The 22,123-nt window shown below is 38.1% G+C and overlaps 2 protein-coding genes across 2 annotated transcripts; one reads left to right on the top strand and one right to left on the bottom strand.

The window, feature by feature from the left end:
• Positions 1–7: 7 nt before the first annotated feature.
• Ugt307A1 (UDP-glycosyltransferase family 307 member A1) lies at positions 8–2,685 on the top strand. Its single transcript, XM_018003335.2, has 2 exons — positions 8–819; positions 1,418–2,685. Exons 1-2 carry the CDS (start codon positions 167–169, stop codon positions 2,271–2,273), a joined length of 1,509 nt encoding a protein of 502 aa, XP_017858824.1. The 5' UTR covers positions 8–166; the 3' UTR covers positions 2,274–2,685.
• Pvf2 (PDGF- and VEGF-related factor 2) lies at positions 1,642–22,039 on the bottom strand. The gene is made up of 4 exons (XM_018003337.2): positions 21,108–22,039; positions 9,914–10,046; positions 4,276–4,768; positions 1,642–4,206 (listed from the first exon to the last, which is right to left on the bottom strand). The coding sequence occupies exons 1-4, from the start codon at positions 21,468–21,470 to the stop codon at positions 4,089–4,091; spliced, it is 1,107 nt and encodes a 368-aa protein (XP_017858826.1). The 5' UTR covers positions 21,471–22,039; the 3' UTR covers positions 1,642–4,088.
• Positions 22,040–22,123: the final 84 nt, after the last annotated feature.

The raw sequence follows: 22,123 nt of genomic DNA, 5'->3' as shown, positions 1-22,123 counted from the left end.
TGGTCTTTTTTTTTTTTTTTTTTTTTTTTTTTTTTTTTTTTTGTTCTTGTGGCTTTTGCCTCGATTTGATTTTGTTGTATAAGCAAATTGCGGGCATATTTGTTATCAGCCTGATGGATTGGGGAGGGCCAATCTCGGTTAATGGGCATTTGATGAGGAGCAGCTGATGTGGGTCTCAGTCATGAATTGTTTGCTGTGCTATCCACTTCTATTGCTCGCCTGCTGGATTGCCGCGGGCGTCCATGGCAGTCGCATTTTGTGCCTCTCTGTGGGCGTGCATCGATCCCAGCTGCTTGTCCATTTGGCGGTGGCCCGAGTGCTGCTCCAGCGTGGCCATCAGTTGACCCTAGTAACCAGTCAATCTTTGGGGAAGGATTGGCTGACGGCGAATGTAACGCATCTGCTGCTGCCCTGGCAGTTGCCCAAGGAGCAGCTGATCGAGCCTCACGCCAATTTTCTGACTCGTCTGCAATGGACACTTGAGAGATTGGAGAAATCGGGCGAACTGCTCGATCAGCCCGAATGGCGAGAGTTTATGGAGCACACTCCAGCAACGCCCTATGATCTCCTGCTGCTAGGCTACCATTTCAATGATCATCTTCTGGGCGTCGCTGCACATTTCGATTGCCCTGTGGCCATTATCACGACTCAGCAGCCAATTGGCTTTGTGCACAGCCTGATGGGCAACCCAGAGGAGCGCTGGTATGTGCCGCAGCCCTACGACAGTCGCCAGCGAACGGGACTGGAAGGCTACATCTTTGGACTGTGGGAGAAGCTGTCAGAGCTGCTAGCCAGGCGCGTCATGCAGCGGATTTACAGGTGAGGTAGCTGTCAAAATTTGGTAGGGTCTATACATATAGTATATCGATGTTTAGCTGGATTTATAGTTAGCAAATATAGAATTTCATCACCTAAAAGATCTGCAGAGACAAAGACAAACATAATATAGATCATAATATAGATCAATTCAAGGAAGTTTTTTAAGATTTTCTAAAGATCTTTTACTGGGGTAGATCTTTTTACATTGATTGGTTTTAGGACGAACTTGATGTAGGTACACAGCTCTGCTATACTTGACCTGTTATACTAGAAGTGATATGCTAAATTTGTTATACTAGATGTGTTACATTTTAATGAATATGTTGTGCTTAATCTGTATACTGCTCTGGATATGTTTTACTTTATCTGTTATACTGGATCTGTTAAGCTTGATATTTTTACTGAATTTTCTATACTAGATCTGTTATACTGGATATGCTATACTAAATCTGCTATACTAGATCTGTTATGCTAAATCTGTTATTCTAAATATTTTGTACTAGATCTGTTATAAAATATCTGATATTCTGTATAGAAAATCTCCCCTACTTTTAATCTTAGTCACCTGCTTTTCATTAATCTCCTTTTATCTTTCCAGCACTCACTTTCCTTCACCACACTACCCTAGCTTCGAGGAAATGCGCTGTCGAGTAATACTTGCCTTGAATAATCATCACATGGTCAGCGAGGGACCCATAGGTCCGCTGCTGCCCTGCATGCTGGATATTGGGGGCATAGTAATGGAGCAGGTGGAACGAAAGGAGCTAAACTTACCTCGACGTCCTTTCATAGTCTTCAGCCTGGGCACGCGCTTTAGCTGGCTCACAATGCCTGGCAAAGTGGAGAAAGCATTTGTGGATGCCTTTGCCCAACTAAGGGATTATGATATATACTGGACATATGATGGAGTTAATGCTAGTGCTATTCACTTGGTAAATAGTCACGTGTATTTAGAGGATTGGTGGCCACAAGCTCAGCTGTTAGCTCACCCCCTGGCTCGACTCTTCATCACACATGGAGGCAAGGGAAGTCTCAGTGAGGCGCTCTACTATGGAGTTCCTATGCTCGGCCTGCCTCTGCTAGGCGATCAGCGGCCAAACTTACGCAAAATGCAAAATAAGGGCTGGGGCTTATCCCTGGATATTCACAATGTGAGCCAAGCGGAGTTGTTGTGCTCTATCAAGAGGCTGCTGAATGAGAAGCTGTTCCGGGAGAGCATTCAAAGATCTTCATTGTTGTATCGTGATCGTCCTTTGAATGCCAGCGATTTGGCTGCCTATTGGCTGGAATATGTGATTAGGCATAAGGGTGCACCGCACCTATCTGGCAGCGCCAGGCACTTGAATTTCTGGCAACGTCATCTACTAGACGTTAGACTTGCAGTCTATGGAACGTTGGGTATGCTTGGCTGGTTGGCCCTTTGGCTAAATAGAAAACTCAACTGCAATCGCTGACTAGCTTTATCGTTTAATCGTAATTTGTAATAGATATTTATAAAAGTAAGTTTACAGATATATATGGATGTATATATATATATAGTAAGTAGTTACAGTTGTAGCTTAAACACGAAACTTAAGTACAATTGAATGTTAGTTGGTTTCAATACTTTTTGTTCGTTTCCGAAATTTTTGACTGTGTTTGGTTTTTTTTTTCTTTATGATGTTTTTCAAGGTGTTTTAGTTCATACGCTTAAAAGCAGAATTAATTTAAAATTAATTTTTTAATATGTTCACTTAAATTACAAGATGACTGCGAATGAATGGAACGTTCTCTAGAGTTAATTGAAGACATAAATGAATGAATGAGATTGAATAAGATCTAAGAGCTAAATAGTTTAATTTAATATTTAGAAAGTTTCTAGAAAAATCATTCAAGCTGAGTTCAATCCTGGGACTGATGGCACTGTTCTTAAAATTGATGCATACAAATATTGCAAATTATTTTACAAACACAGTTGAATGAAATCTTGAGGGAAACATAAAGAGCATATGAAAACTTTCTTAATTGAGTGTTATAAAGATTCAATCATACGATTAATGAGTGCTGATAATTTTCAAATAATTAAATTTAATATCATTATTGTTGCTCCAAGTATTAATCAAATGAGATAAGAGATAAGATCTAGTGAACAAATGGAGCTTGAATCTTTTATATATATTATTTCAATCACTTGATTTTTTATGATTAAATTATTTATATGTAGCGTATATTTTTCATGGGATGAGAAAGTTTTTTTTATAATATATATAATAATGCATGCGAATCAAAGAATATTCTATTCAAAAAATGTGAAAATTACAGGGTATTTTTCGATATGCCACGCCCCTAAAGAGGCTTAAAAATGATTTTTGGGGCATCGATAGAGGAGGCCACCAGTAACTTAACTATCCAAATTTGAAGCTTCTAGCTCTTAAACTGTAGGAGATATAAACTTTTGCGGTTTGCCACGCCCCCTATAGGCGGACATATATCTACCATAGCTCGTTGGACGTGGGTGGTCAACCTGCGTATATATACAAGGTCTCTAGCATCAATAGTGCCTAAAATATAGCAGAATTCGAAGAATCACTATATCTTCAGGTCCGATTTGCTACGCCCCTAGTGGGCGTAGATATATAATTTTTTCACCTATCTTCATAGAATTAAAACATCAGCTTACATGCAAAATTTCAGCATTCTAGGTTTATAACTTTAGGAGATACAGTTTTATACGATTTGCCACGCCCCTAATGGGCGGAGATATATCCGCCATAGCTTGTGATCTTGGGTGATCGGCGCGGACCTACATACCAAATTTCAGCTTTCTAGCTCTTCAACAAACATGATTTCTGGTATATCGGAAAATGCATTTTCCGATTTGCCACGCCCCTAGTGTTCGGATCGGGAAAATTTTAACACTTTATAAATCGGAGATATACACGAGTATGTGTTCCAAATTTCAAGTCTCTAGCTTCAATAGCGCCGAAATAGATTGCGTTCATACGGACAGACGGACAGACGGACGGACAGCAAGACGGACATTGCACAAAACCAATATACTCATTTCACTTTCGTGAATGAGTCTAAATATAAATATATATTGATGATGTTCGACTGCTTCTAAGCGTATGAACTGTGCCCACTGTGCTGCACAGTGGGCGATGTTTGCTCAATATATTTTTCTTGATGCAGATTGTAAATGTATGTATGTATGTATGTGTTTATGTATGGAGCTGTTAATAGTTAAATGTATGCACAGTTCTGAATTACTGAATGTATCGCAGCGGAGCTTAGCCAAAGCCCAGTTGACGTGGCTGCGATTGCGTTGAGCGCGGACATCGGCCGATGTTTAGGTTGAAGACGCCATAGCTGCAGATGGGCGGGCTGCACTCGTTGCTGCGAATGCATCTGTAGAAGAGTTGGTATATTATTTGATTTGGATATTAGATGTAGCTTTGGTTGATTGACTGCAATTACTTGAGCTCTGAGACGGCGAATCCCTCGTCGCCGTTCTTCATGCGCTGGCACGTGATGTTGCTCAGGTGGCAATCGCAGCGGCAGCGACTCGTTGTGCTAGGGCTGCTGCTGCTGCTGCTGGCGCCACTTGGTGTTATGGCAAAGTTTATAAAGTGCTTGGGGCACTCGCATTGGGAGCTACGCTTGCGCCTCTGCGCTGGCCGATTGATGCAATGGCACTCGGTGTGGTTGGTCATCGGGACAATTGTCGCCTTGCTGTGCCGGCTGTGGATCGAGCGCATAAAGAACACCTTGTCGACGGTCGTCTGATTCTTGACGGCCCACACCTCGTTGCTCGAGCAGCAGCTGCTGTTCTCGTCACACCGATGGAGCACAGTGGCCCGTGGCGAATAGACCGTCGATGTTTCGCTCATCATGCGAATCACTCGCGCCTGCGGCCGCTTGCAGAGCGGCTCGTTCTCCATGCTCTTCTCGTGCAAGCGAGCCAGGTTGTCTAGAAAGAGTAGAGAAATAATATGCAATATGGGAAATTAGCTAAGTGAGCTAATAAAGCGTTAAAGATAGTCTGGGCATTTGGTTCACATCTTAATGTCTATGTCTCTATCTCCATCTACTTCCTAATTGGGGTAGCTAGTTTAGAATTTGGCCTAGGGGCAGCTGTAACTTGAGGCAACTCGGAATCCAGTTGCAGTTGCATTTTATAGCTGCATAATGACTTTATATGGGCTTGTGGGTGGGCGTGGCATGGCGTGGCATGGTCACGGCTAACTGCCAAAGGGCAAGCGGGTGCAGGGAGGGAGGCCAGTTCAAAGACAGCAGCTGCTGTTGCTGCTGTTACTGCTGCTGCTGTTGCTGTTGCTGCTGCTGCTCTTGCGTCTTGCCTCGTTGGGGCAATAACAAATTTTGCGCACTTGAATAATTCATGGAGCAGGGCGGCGACTCAGACTGGGGCTAAGGCAATTGCCATGTTGTCTGCCAAGTTGATAATTCAATCGTGTCATATACATATGTATATATATACCTACACTCATACAAACATACACATGCGCATATGTTCTACTGTTCAAATGTCAGTAGCTTGATCTGATTTTCATTGCAATTCTGTTTCGCATTTCGGATTTCGTTGCGTGACACCCACACCTTCATTTCGTATTTGCATCTGTTGCCCTTTTTTTTTTTTGCTATTGCAATTTTATGACTTTATTGGCTTGCAATCCCCTGTTTGTGTGTGTGTGTGTTTTTTTTTTAACTGCATTGAACAGCAGCAACCGCAGCAGCAACAACAATTGGGACAACTTTGATAACTGGGGTATAAAAAGCCGTTGCGTATGCTAAAAATTTCAGCGTTTCCTTTTTATTGGCTTTTGGCGACAGCGGCAACAGCAACAGCAACAACAATATGGAATGTAAACAACATTAAAGCAATAAAGGTGCAAAGCTGCTGCCGATCCATAAAGAAAGTAATACAAACAAAAATAGTTCAGGGCAACTGGCACGACTGCCAATACCCTGGAACTTTGTAGAAAATATGCTTAGCAGGAGAAATTTTATTTTTATAAATTATATCAAATATTAATATGAACATATAATCAAGTTTGTTTGATAGGTTCTCCTACATTGACAGATAAAATATGATAATGATCTATAAATAAATACTATATATTGTATATGTATGTATACATATATCTGCCATTCAACAATATTGGTTTATTATTATATTATTATTCAATATCTCAGTTTATTTATTATATTATTTTTTAACAATCCATGTATCCAGATTTGGTATTACATATTACGTGATATAATTGTTAAGCCCTTTGACAATTGAAAAGCAATTTGCAAGCAAAAAATGCGCGCGATATAAAACGCGAGCAAAACGCTCGCATTGCGTATGGGCGTTGATAAAACAATAGGATTGCGCACAGGTATACAGGTGCATATATATGACTTATATAAAAAAAATAAATTGGCATTGAAAAGTGCAACGGCGTGCTTGAATGTATGTAGTTGATTGAACTGCGTTTAAAAACGCGCATGAAACGCGCCTGAGAGCTGAGTACAAAAAAACTAAGAAATAAATATCCAAAAAAAAAAATATTTAAAGAATATATAAAAATAAATTATAAGAAATAAGTATTTTTTGAAGATTCACATATGAAGATTTATAGAATAATTTTAAATTTTATGTCTTCATAAAGGAAGCCAAAATTAATTTGAAATATCATAGACATACGTCAATTATTTCCACGATCAAAATACCATGGCAGACTACATATGCACTTCGATATCGAACTCTCATGATTGATTAACATAACATAATAAATGCATTTGCAGCTAAAGCTCGACTTATGGCTCGCTTCGTATCGCAGGCATGCCAATGTCAAGCCGTAGTAGTATATGAAAATTGCATGCGCACACAATAATAATGATATATGTTAGCAACGACTGCACAAGCACTTGAGATAACGGTTAATAGGCAAACACATGTCACTTAAGCCAGGAGTCAATTTATAGGAATCGATCGATGGCAATTTCGTGGCCAACTCCAGAGTTGACTTTCCACTTATTCGCGGCAGACGACAACAAAAATGTGATAAGAAAATTGTTGCATCATTACGCATTTAAAGCGGCAAGTTGTGTATGCCGGCAAGCCCAGCCACAGCCCAGGCAACAGAGACAACAACAACAACAGCAACAGCAGCGACAACGGCGACAAACAGCAGCAACAACAACAACAACAGCGAGGCATATCAGCTAACAATTTCCCAGGCTTAGTGACACACTTTCATTTGCGGTGACGTCGCTGCTGTCCACACGCGCTTAACGGTTTGCAATATACTTGACTGCTCGACTTGCAGATGCCTCTTAAAATGATGTTACTTATCTTAACATTCAATATAATTTAATGTTTATGTAAATCTTGAGATCCTATTCATTATATTTTTACCTTACTCTGAAAAAAAAATCCAGAATATATTATCATTGTATACCTATATACTAACAAATATTTATGGTACAAAATATTTGATTTGGATACAATAACGGATACTTAATAGGAACAGGTTCGAATGGAATAGTTAAATTTGTATTGAACAATTTAAAGCAAAGAGTAAAGCTAAAGTGTTCTTAAACTTGTTCTTCCAACCTAACATACCCAATTGTTACTAAACTCTAATAAGCATAAGGCTTTGCTGACAAGACAAAAAAAAAAAAAAAAAAAAAAAAAACAGTTTTCACGCGCTTTAAATGGCAATTTTCCAGACGAGTGGAAGTGGGAACGCAAAAGATACACGCGATGAGCTCACATTTCATTGTCAATGGCCAGGCGTGAGCAAATGTTGCTGCTGTTGTTGTTGTAGCAGTAGTAGTCGTTGTTGTTGTAACTTGCATGCCACTGATAGTCGCTGGCTTTTAATGAAGTAATTGGTAAGATCAGCACAAGTCTAAACAAGTAAGAAAGCTCCAGTCGAGACTGCTCGACTAGGAGATACCCTGAACCCTCCAAGCTGATATTCTAATCATTCTGCACTTCTTTTATGCACACATACATACACATGCATCCACACGCACGCATAAGCCTGCGCTCTGCTAACTGCGCAGTAAGAAGCGACTGCGCTTGGGCTGCGCTGCAGTGTGGGCAATATTATGAGAATTTATTTGTTAAATAATTTCTTTTGTAGACATACGATCTTAACGAAACTTTTAGAGCGTAATCATATGGTGAATATGTGTGTATATTCCAAAGCCCAAGTCTCTAGTATTTGAAATACGCTTTTTACAAAAGTGAGGGTGAGGGGGTGAATTTAAGGGTGGGGGGTAAATTTTAACAAAAACCGAAATTGTATAAATTGCATATAAGCATACATTAAAAATTTGGAGACTCTAGCAATAAGGGTGTAGAAGATATAATTTTATAACTGGTTTTCGATAAGGTTTTTTATCGATAAAAAAAGATCGGGATGAGTTATCGATTTTTAATGATAAACTTGATATGCGCGCTGTAATTACGGACATTTTAAAAAAAATTGAAGTCTCTAGCTCTTATATCTTCTGAAATCGACGCGTTCATACATACGGACGGACGGACGGACGGACGGACGGACAGACAGACGGACAGGGCCAAATCGACTCAGCTCGTCACCCTGATCAAGAATATATATACTTTGTGGGGTCTGCCACGCCTCCTTCTGCCTGTTACATACTTTTAACAAAACCATTATACCCTGATTTCCCATTTTCAATGGGTTCAGGGTATAAAAATACCACAGTCGCAACAGTAGCGAATGGAATGTGTGATTTACTATGGACAACGCAATACTCTTCTCTATGCTCATAAAATATGCTACATATGTATATAGCATATACTTGTACACACAGTAGCAGGTATAATTATGTGTAACAGAATTAGTTGGTTTTCTATTTTTCTGCTTTTCAAGTACAAAATTCTATTAAGCTCTAATATATATATAATGTGTTTTCTGTAAACCAGCTCAGTGAAATTACAGGACAAAGTTTGAATTAGAGTCTAAGGCATTTTTGACAGAAGAATGCATTAAAAATTATTAATTTAATAATAGGAAAAGGTTAAAAAGTCCGCCATATAATTTCTGGCTAAATTTATTAGAAATTTGCTCTACTAAGCCAGTTATAAAGTAGATCAAGGTCCCAAGAGTTTTTAAGAGCATGTTGAAGCTTGGTTTCAAGTAAAAAATAGTTAAATAATAATAAAGTGGCTGAAGTTATGTCTAATGATATTTAAATAATTCGACATTCAAATTTCAGTTTCTATGGCATTCGAATTAAATGTAGAAGATAACGGCTAATTTTAACTGCAAAGTTGGAAATGTGGGACCGAGTTGCTATACCAAAATTAGCAATAAATAAATATTTATAAAAATTATTATTGAGCACAAATACAAATATTATTTGTCTAGATTACAAAAGACCCTATTTAAAATTCTTCAGCATGCCCAAGAAACAGTTTTTACTTGCTAAACAAATTGTAACGTAACTATTTTGGGGCCAGACTAACTAATTAGTACACCAGTAAGTCTTCAAAGAAAGAGTTAGAGCATCGACTGATTTATAGAGAAAAAGAGAGAAAAAAAAACAAAGTTGACAAGTTGAGTCGTTTTAATTGCACCGAAACTGTGCAGAAAGAGATGGGCGAAGAGTGAGAGAGAGAGGGAGAGAAAATGTCTGGTATTTGGTTGAGTATTTTTCTGAAGTTGGGTGAGGCATGAAAAAAGAAAGAAAGAGGAAGCCAGTTTCTCAGCGACTTCTTTTGGTGCGTTCGTTCCGTTTTGATGGGGGCCCATTTAGAAAGTGTCTGCAGATTTTTTTCTTTCCATTTAATTTTTTTTATTTTGGATTTAACTGGACTTCTTCGTCAGTCTGGGGCCCTACAGCAGCTTCCAGTCACGTGTCAGGCCATAAATATCACGAAGAAGACATTGTGTTTAGCCAGAAATGGAATGCCAACAAAGTTTGCATTTTAGCATTTAGCATTTGCATTTGCTTAGCTCAGTTTTTATGGCCCGAACGTGTGGATCGAGGCGCCGCTGTTCTACATGCAGACGCAGCTCAATATAAATATGTGCTTTTGTATGTATGTATCTTGTTATTGCTTCATACTTACTCAATTCGTTTGTTCTGATTCTGATCTGATCCTGATAGCGCCGACGACTCAGTTGCACTGCCTCTGGGGTGCCCACCTCCTGCAGCTTCTGGGCGGTCATCGAGCCAGGCGCCTGATCTGATTGATAGCCCTCCTGCAATAGTGTGAGTGGAGCATGAGTGTGTGTGTGCTTGTGCGTGTGTGTGTGGGAGTGTGAAGGAGCATATGAAAGTTGAAATTGAAATGTGGCAAAAATTGAATCTTATCGAAGCGAATTGTTGCATATGCCACTCAGGGCAACCAGACCCTTGTAGTGCCTCCCTCTTAGTCGCTTTCAGCTTGGTTTTTTTTCCACGCGCAATTTTCATGACCTGACCACGTAAAGTCATATAACTCGTACATATGTATATGTCTGATCAGCATATACCCTGCAAACCGTTTAGCATGAGGTATGACTTCTTTCTATCAAAGTTAATATACATTTATTTTAATATCTTTCTTAAACCAATTTGAAGAATATTACTTGAAATTTATATCATTGAAATTAAAAATCAGTTTTAAGAAAGATAAAATCTGTATATAGAAATCTCTACTGTTCGTGATTTGTAGTTGAAAATTTGATTCAATCGATTATATTTTACAGTATGTTTTCTGATATTCTTCTCTTTCTCATCTCTCATTGCTGTCCATCAGCTTACAAGGCATCTGGCAGTCGAGTCGACTCTGTCACAATACGCACATTGTCGAAAAACATGTTTGTTTTTTGTGAAATAAATCATATTTTGCAATTTTCAAATGGATGCAGACGTTAAGGCATGTCGAATGTGCCTGGTGTAATAATTTGAATAGTAAATGTATGAAATAAATAATGGATTGGATTCAGTTGGGCGGACTGAAAAGGTTGTTAAACATTTATTTAAAAAAAATTTGTATGTTTAGTGAAATATCGACTTTAATTTCAATCATTGCTTATTTTAATAGAAATTGATTGTATTAAATCGTTCTATAAAATGAGCATGTAAAAATATTCTGTCTTTAGTGAATGATAGAGTTCAGTTGGTCATTAAGGAGGGTCTGTACTCAGTTATTAAATTGGTTATGATAATTATATAGATTTTCCATCTGTTGAAAATTCCTTAAAACAAAGTAATGCTGATCGGAAGTAATTGAGTTTTATTTATTATCTACTTTGCTTTCCAAACAAATGATTAGCATCTTATGTTTTTTCAACGGAAATACTTTTGCCGTTCCGTTTCAACTGGTTTAAGTTTTGTGTAGAGAAGCTCGAAAATTTTTAATAACTAAAAATTATATATTTCCATTGAAAAAAAAAAAAAAAAAAAAAAATCCAAAAATAGTATCTGAGCTATTAAATCTATAAAGTCGAATTATATTTCATTTATTCTATATGCAAAAAATTAGTCTTCAATTGAATTTAAACAATTGGAAATGCTTTGGGGCACTTTTTTGTTCATATTTAATATATTTGCGTTGTGTTTGGCTCAATTAAATTGGATTCATTGATTCAATTTTTAGCAATTTAAATTTATACACACATGAATATATTCATACGTGTATGTATACATATATTTATTTGTACATATTGCGCCAAGCTGCCATCAATTAGAGGGTCTCTTGCCACGCCCCTTACAATAGGCAACGAATGTCACACACATACACCTTTATATATGTGTATGTGTTATACAGTGTGAATATGAGAGAACAAATTTAATTGAATTTTTGCATCTGATTTATGCTGTGTATTTTGTCATTGTGTGTGTGTTCTGTGTGTGCTGCGTGTTTTACGCAACAGTTTGTGATTAAACAGATTTTTAACACGTAGCACCGAGGTGTGAGAATTTGTATGATAGCCACAAAAGCGCAAAGCCAATATTTGACTATGAGGTGGGCACGACTAGGTGCTGCCCTGGAAACAAAGATCAAACTTACCATGAAATAAATAAATCTTTGTCTTGAAAATAAGACGGGACGTATAGAGGAAAGAGCTATTCATGATTAACTAAGGTAAACCAAAGTCTACTTTCTAGAAATTTTTAGTATCAAGCAAACTCGTTCAGCATAAAAATATTCTTAGAACTTTCCGAATATTTTCTTAAGACTTCATATATAATGTCCTATTAAGATCCTATAAAAAATCATGATATACACTTGATTATTTGTATACCCATTCCTCATCTATTCAGCATAATGAGTCGATCTATTTGAAATTTGCATTTACAGGGTATGTGGCTGCGTTTAATAACAATTGGAGCACTGGTGAGCATAAATGTGCAACACCTGCGAGCAGGTGAAAATGCTATCACTTACAGCTCAAAGAGCTGAGAGTATACATGCATCCATTTACGTATATACAATATACGTGAACATATATACATACGTAAATATGTATAAAATAATAAAAATGGTAACTGTAAAAACTTGAGCAGCGCTCAGATATTGATTTTCGACAAAAAGCACTCGCGCCTTGGACCTGAGTGTCATGAAAACTAACGACATGCATATAACTGACACATAATGCCACATTCAGCGAAGGAGAGAAAGGGCGCAGAGAGACTGAGAGAGAGAGAGAGAGAGTGAGCCAGAGACAGAGACAGAGATAGAGGGTAATAAATGAAGTGTGCATGTAAGAATAATGGCATTCGCTGTTTGCTTGCTCCTTGCAAAGGACATGTATCGCATAAACCAGTCAGGCACGGTGTTAAGTGAAATGCCCAACGTCCTGGGCAATGGGAATGCAATGGGAGCTGGCTGGAGGTGCAAGGCGTGACAGCGTGCGGACTGAAAAGGAGGAGAGGCAGCTCCCGGCTGCACGGAACAGATTTGTGGTTTGGTGTAAAGCTTCATTTTTACAACTGTTGAATTGAGCTGGGAATACATTTTAAAGAGAGAGAATGAAAGAAGGAGGGAGAGAGAGAGGTAAACATGATATATTTAAGAGAATGATATATGCATTAGAGAACCATATATGCTTTATATGAAAATAAGTTATAGTACAAAATAAGCGGAACGCGGAGAAATCGTTTAATCGATACCTATCTGCCTATCATTGTATATATCGATCTATCTGTCTACATATTAATCGATCTCTATGTATCTATGCTTTTCATACTAAGTTATCGATCTCTTTATCTTTAAATATCTGTCTTCTTCTCTCCCAATATCCCCTTCTCTCTATATATCCCCTGCTATATCGAAAATTTTAATAGCAAAACAGATCAGCTCCAATTTTAAATAACTTTGCACAGTATTTCGCTGCAATTCTTTTATTAGAAATATATTTCACATATATTTCATAATCTTAGAGTACAAATACTTGCAAAATCTTTCGCTGCAATTCTTCTAGCGATGAGGTTTACATTCAAAGTCTTCTATGATCTCTACCTACTCATTCTGCTAACCATTCTCATTTTGAGTGCCTTGTCCTCTCACTGTAATTCTCATAGAGAGCTGTTCCATTGCATTGGCTGTTCAGCACTTTTCGTACATTGTCTAACTCTTTGGTCTGGACATGCTTTTGTAGCATTAGCCCACACTGGGACACACACTCAGCTCATCTCCCCAACTCATTGAAGCTGACGGTGGCAGCTCCTTTCGGTTCGTTAGGCTACTGCCAAAACAGAGCAGAGCAGTAGAGCAACGGAGCAAAGGCAAAGGAGAGCTGTGTGGAGCGCATCGTACAACACCTTTTCATGTTCTTTTATGCGCTTCGGCAGTTTTTATAACCAGTTCTACTTAAGCTTCATTACGCATGCTCAGCCATGACAGAGACCCATTCGGCAACCCAGTGACGTTCCCAATGCAGATGAAAAAACCCATTAAGTGTCTGCCTGGTTGACAGTATTCGAAAAAAAAAAAACAGTTGCTGTTGTTGTTGTTGCTGCTGTTGTTGTCGATGTTGTTGGGGACCAAACAATAAAAACAAACTTCATTTGCATGTGCCTGGCTACCTCGATCCCTTGTCGCTCTGTCTCTCTCTCTCTCTCCCTGTCACCCTCTCTATTGCTCTCTGGGTGTCTTGCTTTGAAGGATGCCTCAGCGTGGATTCCTGGGCGTGGGTGTGACTCGCGTCTGGCCTTTTTTACGAGCACGGCACCAGAAGGTAACAACAACAGCAGCAACAACAATAGTAACAACAACAACAACATTTGTATAACACCCGTCCCTGGTTTTTATTTGCAATCAAAAGAGTTATGAGCCAAATGCAAATAGCTCGCGCCTCGAACTGTTTTCATTTTTATGCTCCTCTTCTGCCCAGCCAGTGCAGCAGCTTTCCGCCTGTGGTCAAGGCAGCGCGAGGGCGTGGCACTGGCTGCAGACAGTAGCACACACACACACACACATACATATACACGATTCAGTGCCCCTCTCTTCAGGGTCCCCCTTCAACAGCCCGCTCCCTCCTTAACAAATAACGCGGCAAATTCGCCGCCAACTGTGCAAATAAACACAAAAGTCAGCCCAATATTTGTTTACATGAAAGAGAGCACAACAAATAGGCATATGTGTGCGTAGGTCGGATATTAAGGTGTACCTGGTGTCTGTGTGTGTGTGAGAGGGTGTGTGCATGTATGTATAGCTGCATGCATATTTATGTTTTCTGCGTTAACATATTCATTTTCGCAACCATTTCTAATTATGAGCGAAAACAAAATGAAATGCGAGCTGTGAGTCGAGGAGAGAACCTTTGACGTAAGGTTTTTTTTTTCATAAATTATTATGCTTATTTTGTTTAGTTCTTTTTCTTCTTCTAGTAACTCTTAATCAATCAGAATAACTTATCTTCAAAGATTTTTGTGATCATCCAAAAGCCTATATGTATTTATTTACTATTTATAATACCTATATATTGTAGTAAGTTTAAGTAGTAGATAACTTAAGTATAGGAATCTTCAAATTCATTTAAAGAAATTAGATTGACTAAATGAAAATTATGTTTATAGAAAAATAAATCAATAAGTAAAAGTGTAGCTTGACTACTGGATATAATAAAATAGTATAGGGTATTTTCAAGTTGGCCACATTGAAATTGGTGCATGGGCTATCATCTGTAAAATTATGGGGTATCTACTAGTTGGGAAACAAAATTAAGTTTCTAATCATGTTAATTTCTTGTGGCTAGAAAGAGCAAAGCTTTTTTCGACATTCTTTTTAACGTCTTCTTTTAAAATAAATTGTAAATTAAAAATAAATAATATATACTTGTTTATCGATTATTTGTATTAAAAAATTGTTGGTCAATAATTCTCATTTTTAATTTAAAAAAATAAAACACAATAAATAATGCTTTCACATTAATTTATTGGAAAAGGAATAAGTCAAATGCAGCTAAAAAAATTAAATTTCAATTATTTAGTGTTAGGGCATTCCAAGTGCGTTGCAATAGTTCCAAGAAATTAATGGAAAAGAAATGTTGCTTTGCTTTTGCTTTTCCTCACTTTTGTTTTGATTTCTTTGTGCCAACTGAAAATGTTGCAATTTGCCTAAAAGCTGGGCATAGAAAAGCGCAGCGTTTTACAACAGCAAAAAACATTTCGCCTCAATGTATTCATTTAGAAATTGTGGAAATTGTAAACATGGCCCAGACAGGGACAGAAAGAGTGGGAGGGTGACGCTGAGGCTGTTCATGCCACATGGCGTATGCGTAATGTGAAATGCTTATAAATTGTTTTTCTTTTTTTTTTATATCTCTGTGTGTTATTTTTTTTTGGCTTGTTTCACATTTGACATAAAAGTGCCAATTAGACTGCGAACGGGCTGTTGTTACTGCAAATGCTGCAACTGTAGCTGCCATAAAACTTAAGTAATTAAGCAAAAGTAAAAATTTAACAATTTTCTTTGCATTTTTATACATATTTTTATAACTTAATTGAAACTATGCGCATTAAAAGAAAATTTCAAATTTTACATTTTTACATTTGAGTAGGAAAAGCTTGAGGAAAATCGAGAGTGCGTAAAATGCGTTTTAATTTTAACGACCGAATGGAAATGGATGCCCCTGCAGCTCTCTCTCTGTCTGTATCTTACTCTCTCCCTCTTTCTGTGCCACTGTCCAATTCGTGCACTCTGTTTATTATGACAATTTTATTTGTTTTCCTTGGCCAAGGCGAAAACGAAAGCGGAAAATGTGGTGCGGAAAATCGAGGCGAGCTGAGAAGAAAGCGTGCGTTGGCACAAAAGCGCCGCCTGTGGGCCATAAATGGCAACAGTGTGCAATGTCAATGACAGCCAGTTGACGAGGATGACGATCGTGATGACTGCTCCCAGTGGCCTGTTCCCACTTGTCAGCTGGCAACAGCCAACATGTTGCTATTATAAGTGAACAGCACTGGCAACATTGAAGAGAAACTCTTCAGATAACATAACACACGATTACTATTATAAAATATATTAGCAGTATTCAGCTGTTCCCAACAAGGAAGAGTTGCACTAGCAGCATTATATATGTACACATATATATGCAAAAGCAATGTGATCCCTAAGCAAAGTGACTGTAACTGTTCCTATTTATTATAAGCATGTTGCTAGTGGTTTTGCTGCGCTGCATGTTGCTTGAGAACAGTTTGAGCTTAGTAGCCTGTTAAGCTATGTTGCCGCAGCATGTTGCAAACGCTGATGTACTAGCAACCAGCAACATATGGGTATGCCGGAAATGTGGTACCACAGCGCACAGCTGATGAACTGATACACACACACTCACACATATACTTTTGTATATATGTATACACTCTAATGCAGTTATATTGCGATCGAATTGAGTGATTGCCCCGTCGAGACGTCGAACGTCGAACATGGAAGCCGCTGTGGCAGAACATGACGTATCTCTCTTCTAATTGCAACGCCCACACAACACGCTGATCGGGATCGAGATTGCATAAGAGATTGTGTGTATGCGTGTGTGTGTGTGTGTTGGGCAACGGTCTTTGCACAAATTGACTTTTGCAATTTGCTTTCTTGATTTTTATTCTGATTGAAGAGTTAAAAGCGGGTTGCCTAACTCCGAGAGGCATTTGGCAACGGAGGCAGAGAGTATGATAAATGAAAATGAAATATTCATTCATTCAAATGCTATGGAGGTTCAACTTAATGTAACAGATCTCTCTTAAATATGTAGATTAAACATTTTTTATATATTCTATAATATATATATATATATGTACATACATATATTCACTTTTTACAAAATCAAAGGGTATTCAAGATTCATTTTCTTGATTACAATTTAGCTTTGTTTCTGGGCGCTTTTAATTAAGCGACTCTTGGCCAGTTTGAATGGCCAACAAGTTGGCTATCAATCAAAACACGCGGCAGAAATAAACAAAATGAAACAGTTCAGACCACTAAATTAGGAGCACTAAAAAAAGACGAAGCAAAAAAATAGAAGAAAATACATTTTTCAAATACTAAACAACTTTCAAAGTCAAACAAATTTAATTTATAGTGCGACAGTTTTTCCCCTTCCCCTATTTCACTTTTCTTTTTTAGTGTTTTAATGTTTATTATTTAGTTGTTGAATTTTCCTCGTTCATTAAGACATTGAGAGTGAGAGAGAAAGAGGGATGGTGTGAGAGGGTAAAAGAAATTTTATAGACTTGCCATATCATTTTTTTAGGCTTCCGCATTTTCGGCCTGGCCTATAAATCAAGAGATATATACCCATACATATATATGCAGACGTATGTGTATATATGTATATATTTATTTATTATACATATATCTATTATGTCATAAGCCGATTGGGCTGTCATTAGTGTGCCTTATGGACAGCGTTCGCCTATCGCAATAGTAAATAAATAATGCCAATAAATCAAGGTAATACTTTAAAGATTGCCCACAAATGCGAAGCAGGAGGAGCAGCCGTAGGCGGGGGAGGAGCAGCAAGTGGCGCAACATTGGGGCCCAGCTTAAGAGCTTACAATTAGTGGCTATAGACGGGGCCTTCCGCTTAGAATTAGACAGCCAGATCACAAATTGATGCCGCAATCGATGCCATTTCATGCTAATTGCAGCTTGGGTAAAGAAATAGAGCAGCCTTGATATTGATTATTTATAGTTAGAGGATTTCAAGCTACGCAAGAGTTAAATATATTTTTTGTATTTCATATATTGTTCAGTAAATATTGAGTATTCCTTATTGTACGCATTTGAAATCTAGATCATAAGCGAGTTAACGGCATTTAATATACGTATCAGAGTAGTAGTATCAAAAATGTTGGTAAGCTCTCAGAATGTTCTCTTCTATCTCTTGTATTGTGTATTGTGTGGTATTTCAAGTAGTCTGTATTATGAAAATTCTTATAAACATTGAGAATTTTTTCTTCTATCTACAGTTAGGCTGCAAATTCATCTCAGTCGCCTGCTGAGCACCATTTAAGATTAATTGCCTGTCCGTTCATGCATCAGAGCTAGATAATATTTACAATTTGTTGCGTCGATCACTGAGGCAACGGCATATATGTATATAAATTAAACAAGTTTAATTAATTAGGCATACATTAAACATGCATTGGCATTTGTGTATTGATTTTCATTTTTATTGACTGAATTGGAATCTGAATAATATTGTATGATGCGGATTTGCTGATAACCTACTGTAGTGGCTGTGTCTGACCTACAGATCAGCTACTGAATAAGCCTTTGACAAATAGGGCCCTTGAGCATCCAACTTATAATAAAAGCTCCGAGGTGCAATTCAAGGAATTTCGAAATGAATTTTTGTATTGCTTGCGTTGTGAATATTTTTTGTGGAATATTAAAAAATGTTTCATTACACATTTCGTTCATTTTATCGTTCATTTATACCCTGCAAAAAGCAACATGAGAATGAAAGTTGGCTTTGCATGTGTGCGAAGAACTGATAAAAGCTTGGGAATGGAGTTGATCCAATTGTAGGTTGAAAACTGCAAAGACCGAGGTTGTATAATATGATATGGGGTTAAAGTGTTCCGAATGAATTCCCTTATATCACGATAACGAATTATAAATATAGCTTCCAGCTTATTTTTCTGGAATTTTGGAATATATATAATTTTTAATTTAATCATTTTTTTTTTTTTTAATTTATATTTATATAGATTCAAAGTTCCTATAGGGTAACTCAAAGTCATCCAATGTCAACAGCATTTTCGAATTGTTTCTTATTGCACTCTGCTATGCAAACGGAATGCGTGCAAAGTAAACAGTAATAATAATGCAGGCAGAACGAAACAAGTGGTCTGATTGAATGCCAACGAGGATATTGCAACAACCAACAACCAACGGGCAACAAGAACAAAAAGAACAACAAGGACAACATCAACGACAACGACAACGACTACGCCTGCATCTGCGATATTAAATTCCTGCTAAAGGTCAGCAGTCAAAGGAGCTCAAGCAAAGCTGACGATAGTGGGCGGAGGGGAGGAGGCTGCTGAAGCCGTGTGGCTGACAGGTGCAGCCATAAGCTCATAATGCCAGTCGACTGCATTTGCCCTATGCTGCGGCTTATTGAAGCTGCCTGGCCTTGAGACTTACTTAACATTAGTGATAGGGCCATCTAGCAGATAGGAGGAGTAATGCGATAAGCTATTCAACATTCGTCACCCATTTAGATGCTGAGTCCACTCATAATTCGATTCGCTGAAAAATCCCCAAGTTCACTGATAAGATAAGCTACGCTTTGAGACTGTGAGTGAGGTTTATTCGTAAAAAAAAAAACAATATATTATATACTAATTAAAAATTAAAAAAAAAAAAAATATAATTTATGCCCTATGTATGTTGCTATTTGATTTGCTCAAGTTTCATTCATTCATTACATTACTTTATTTTTATTAGTTATTTAGCTTTGTGTTTTAATATCTTTTTTTGTTTCAATACGAGCTGCAAACATTTGATTGATTTGCATGAATCAAGTGCCGATCATAGCTGATTGATTGGTTGGCCCGGCAGCTCGTTTTGCATGTGGTAAAGGGCGACAGCTCTTACAGCATGTCAATCAAGTGCAAGTCAATCAAGTCAATTAAGGGCATAGCATAACGGAAAGTGAAGATCGTCGCCCTAAATGGTCATCGATCGAGCGATCAAGAGACAGGTTCAAAGCCACAGTCGCAGCTGAGGTTCATATTCGAGTTCATGTTCTCTCTCTCTCTCTCTCTCTCTCTCTCTCTCTATCCCTATCGCTCTCGCTCTGTTGCTTTGTCGGGCCGCTTGGCCCAATTACAGGCCAGAAAGTGAAACCGATTGAGGATCGAGGTTCGAGGAGGCGATCGTGCAATTTATGAGCTGCATTCGAGCCAAATTGGCTTGTTAACCAAATTGGCTGCTTCTGCTTTTTGTTGTTGCTGGAGCTGCTACCGCAACACGTTTCATAATTGCGGCATTGAGTAACTGCCTCAACTACTGGGTGGGCTATCGGAATCTCTGCTTAAGATCAACGATTCTGTCTCTCTGTCTCACTGTTGGAGGCTCAGGGTTAGCTGCACTCGTATCTCTGCTCATCCAGTGGCCCATTCGCGCTAGCGATTGAGGTTCAAGGTGAGGCATTCACTTCTAACGCACAGATCGTCGAGAGGCTGATGACTTAGTGGGTTACTCAAGAAATTTGTGTGTATGTATAATGTTTTATATAAATGAGTTTATACATGCAGAAATGCAGAAATTATAAAATAACCTGTGAGACAAAATTATCTTTTGAACGAATTATTGATCAACTGCTCAGAATATATGTATGCATATGTATTATAGTTAATTCTAGACATTTTTAAAACTTTTTCGGATTGGAATGAAAATCATGTACATATGTATATATTATTATATTAATATGCTGACATACATATTTCTCTATGTAAAAAACTCAGCTAACTCTAGCCTTAATATTAAACACATATAAACATGTAAATATCAATATTGATAGATTAATTAATTCACAGAATTCCACAGGCATAGTTATCAAATTCCTTATCGGTAGCCGGTGGAAATATGCACTTGAGATGCAATGAAAAGACTTTAAGAGCGACTCACGGGACGTCTGGCCAGTCTTGCGTCTTGCGTTCTGGCAAATATTTAGCCGTCTACAAAGCCAAACACCTACGCAGACACACACACATGCACACGCACGCACACTCAGAAACACTCACAAGAGGGCAGCACACATAAAGATAGGCGTGATGATGTTTTTTTTTTTTATGGATTCCACGTAGCTATTTGCTCTACTCACCTCATCAAAGGCGGCGCTGGCATCCAGACGATTATCGTTGCCCAAACGAGGCGACACCCATGGGTGGCGCGGCACGCGTCGCAAGTGGGCGATAGGGGGCGTGGTCGAGGATGCGGAGACTGATCGATATGATGAATAGCTGGGTATTAGCCTTTGTCGGGCATAATCGATATCGATATCGATGCTAAGAGAATCGCGTTGGCTATTGTCATTGTTATCGTTATCGCTATCGTTGTAGTAATCGTCATCGCTCTCCTTGCTACTATCGTTGTCCTCGTACAGCACTTTGCTATGATCCACTTTGCGCTGCGCTGCGCCGCATACACTGCTCGCGAGCAAAAACAACAGTAAAATTTGCAACATTCTAGACCAATTTTTACACAATCTTTTTTTTTTATGGAATTTACTAATTCAGTAAATGCGGTATTTTTTTCGGTGCGCTTAGTGACTCTCTGTGTTGCTGTGCTAAAACATATTTCAAAATGTCTCAATTATACATTTTTATTTTTATTTTTTGGTTTTTTTTCTATATATTTATAGAATTTGTATTTAAAACATCGAAAACCTTGCTAAATATTTTTGTTTTTGGCACACGACTCAAATTGTTAGAACATTTTTTGTGTAAAAAAACTTATTTCAGTCTGCCTTTAAGTATTTTCAATTATGTATATATACATATATACATGTGTATATATATGAGAGCTCTTGAATTTTTTTCTTTAGCTATGATTTTTTTTGTAATAATTATATATATTTTTCTCACTCAACTTGCGCGCACTTCTTTATACGTAGAATATATATTAATGAACTTATTTTTATTGAACTTTATTAGTTTTTCGAAAATCTTTTATTGCTTGCAGTTTGCTTGGAGACACTCGCGTCGCTGCGATGTGAACGCGCCGCCGGTTCTTTTGTATCTGAGTCAGCAGCAACAGCAACAGCAGCAGCAGCCGCAATCGCTCGAAAAGCTCTCTATTCTCTCTGCCTGTGGCTCTCTTTGGCGTTGTGTGTGTGTG

The sequence above is a fragment of the Drosophila arizonae genome, chromosome 3 (assembly GCF_054131065.1).
Source record: "Drosophila arizonae isolate 15081-1271.41 chromosome 3, UAZ_ARI_1.0, whole genome shotgun sequence".
NCBI lineage: Eukaryota > Metazoa > Arthropoda > Insecta > Diptera > Drosophilidae > Drosophila > Drosophila arizonae.
This window is presented reverse-complemented; position numbering and strand designations above follow the sequence as displayed.

Coding starts and splice junctions, on each gene's coding strand:
- Ugt307A1 (XM_018003335.2), top strand. CDS start 167: ATGTGGGTCTCAGTCATGAATTGTTTGCTGTGCTATCCACTTCTATTG. Junction 820..1,417: donor GTCATGCAGCGGATTTACAG/GTGAGGTAGCTG, acceptor TTATCTTTCCAG/CACTCACTTTCCTTCACCAC.
- Pvf2 (XM_018003337.2), bottom strand. CDS start 21,470: ATGTTGCAAATTTTACTGTTGTTTTTGCTCGCGAGCAGTGTATGCGGC. Junction 4,769..9,913: donor AATCAGAACAAACGAATTGA/GTAAGTATGAAG, acceptor TACTCTTTCTAG/ACAACCTGGCTCGCTTGCAC. Junction 4,207..4,275: donor TTCGCCGTCTCAGAGCTCAA/GTAATTGCAGTC, acceptor ACTCTTCTACAG/ATGCATTCGCAGCAACGAGT.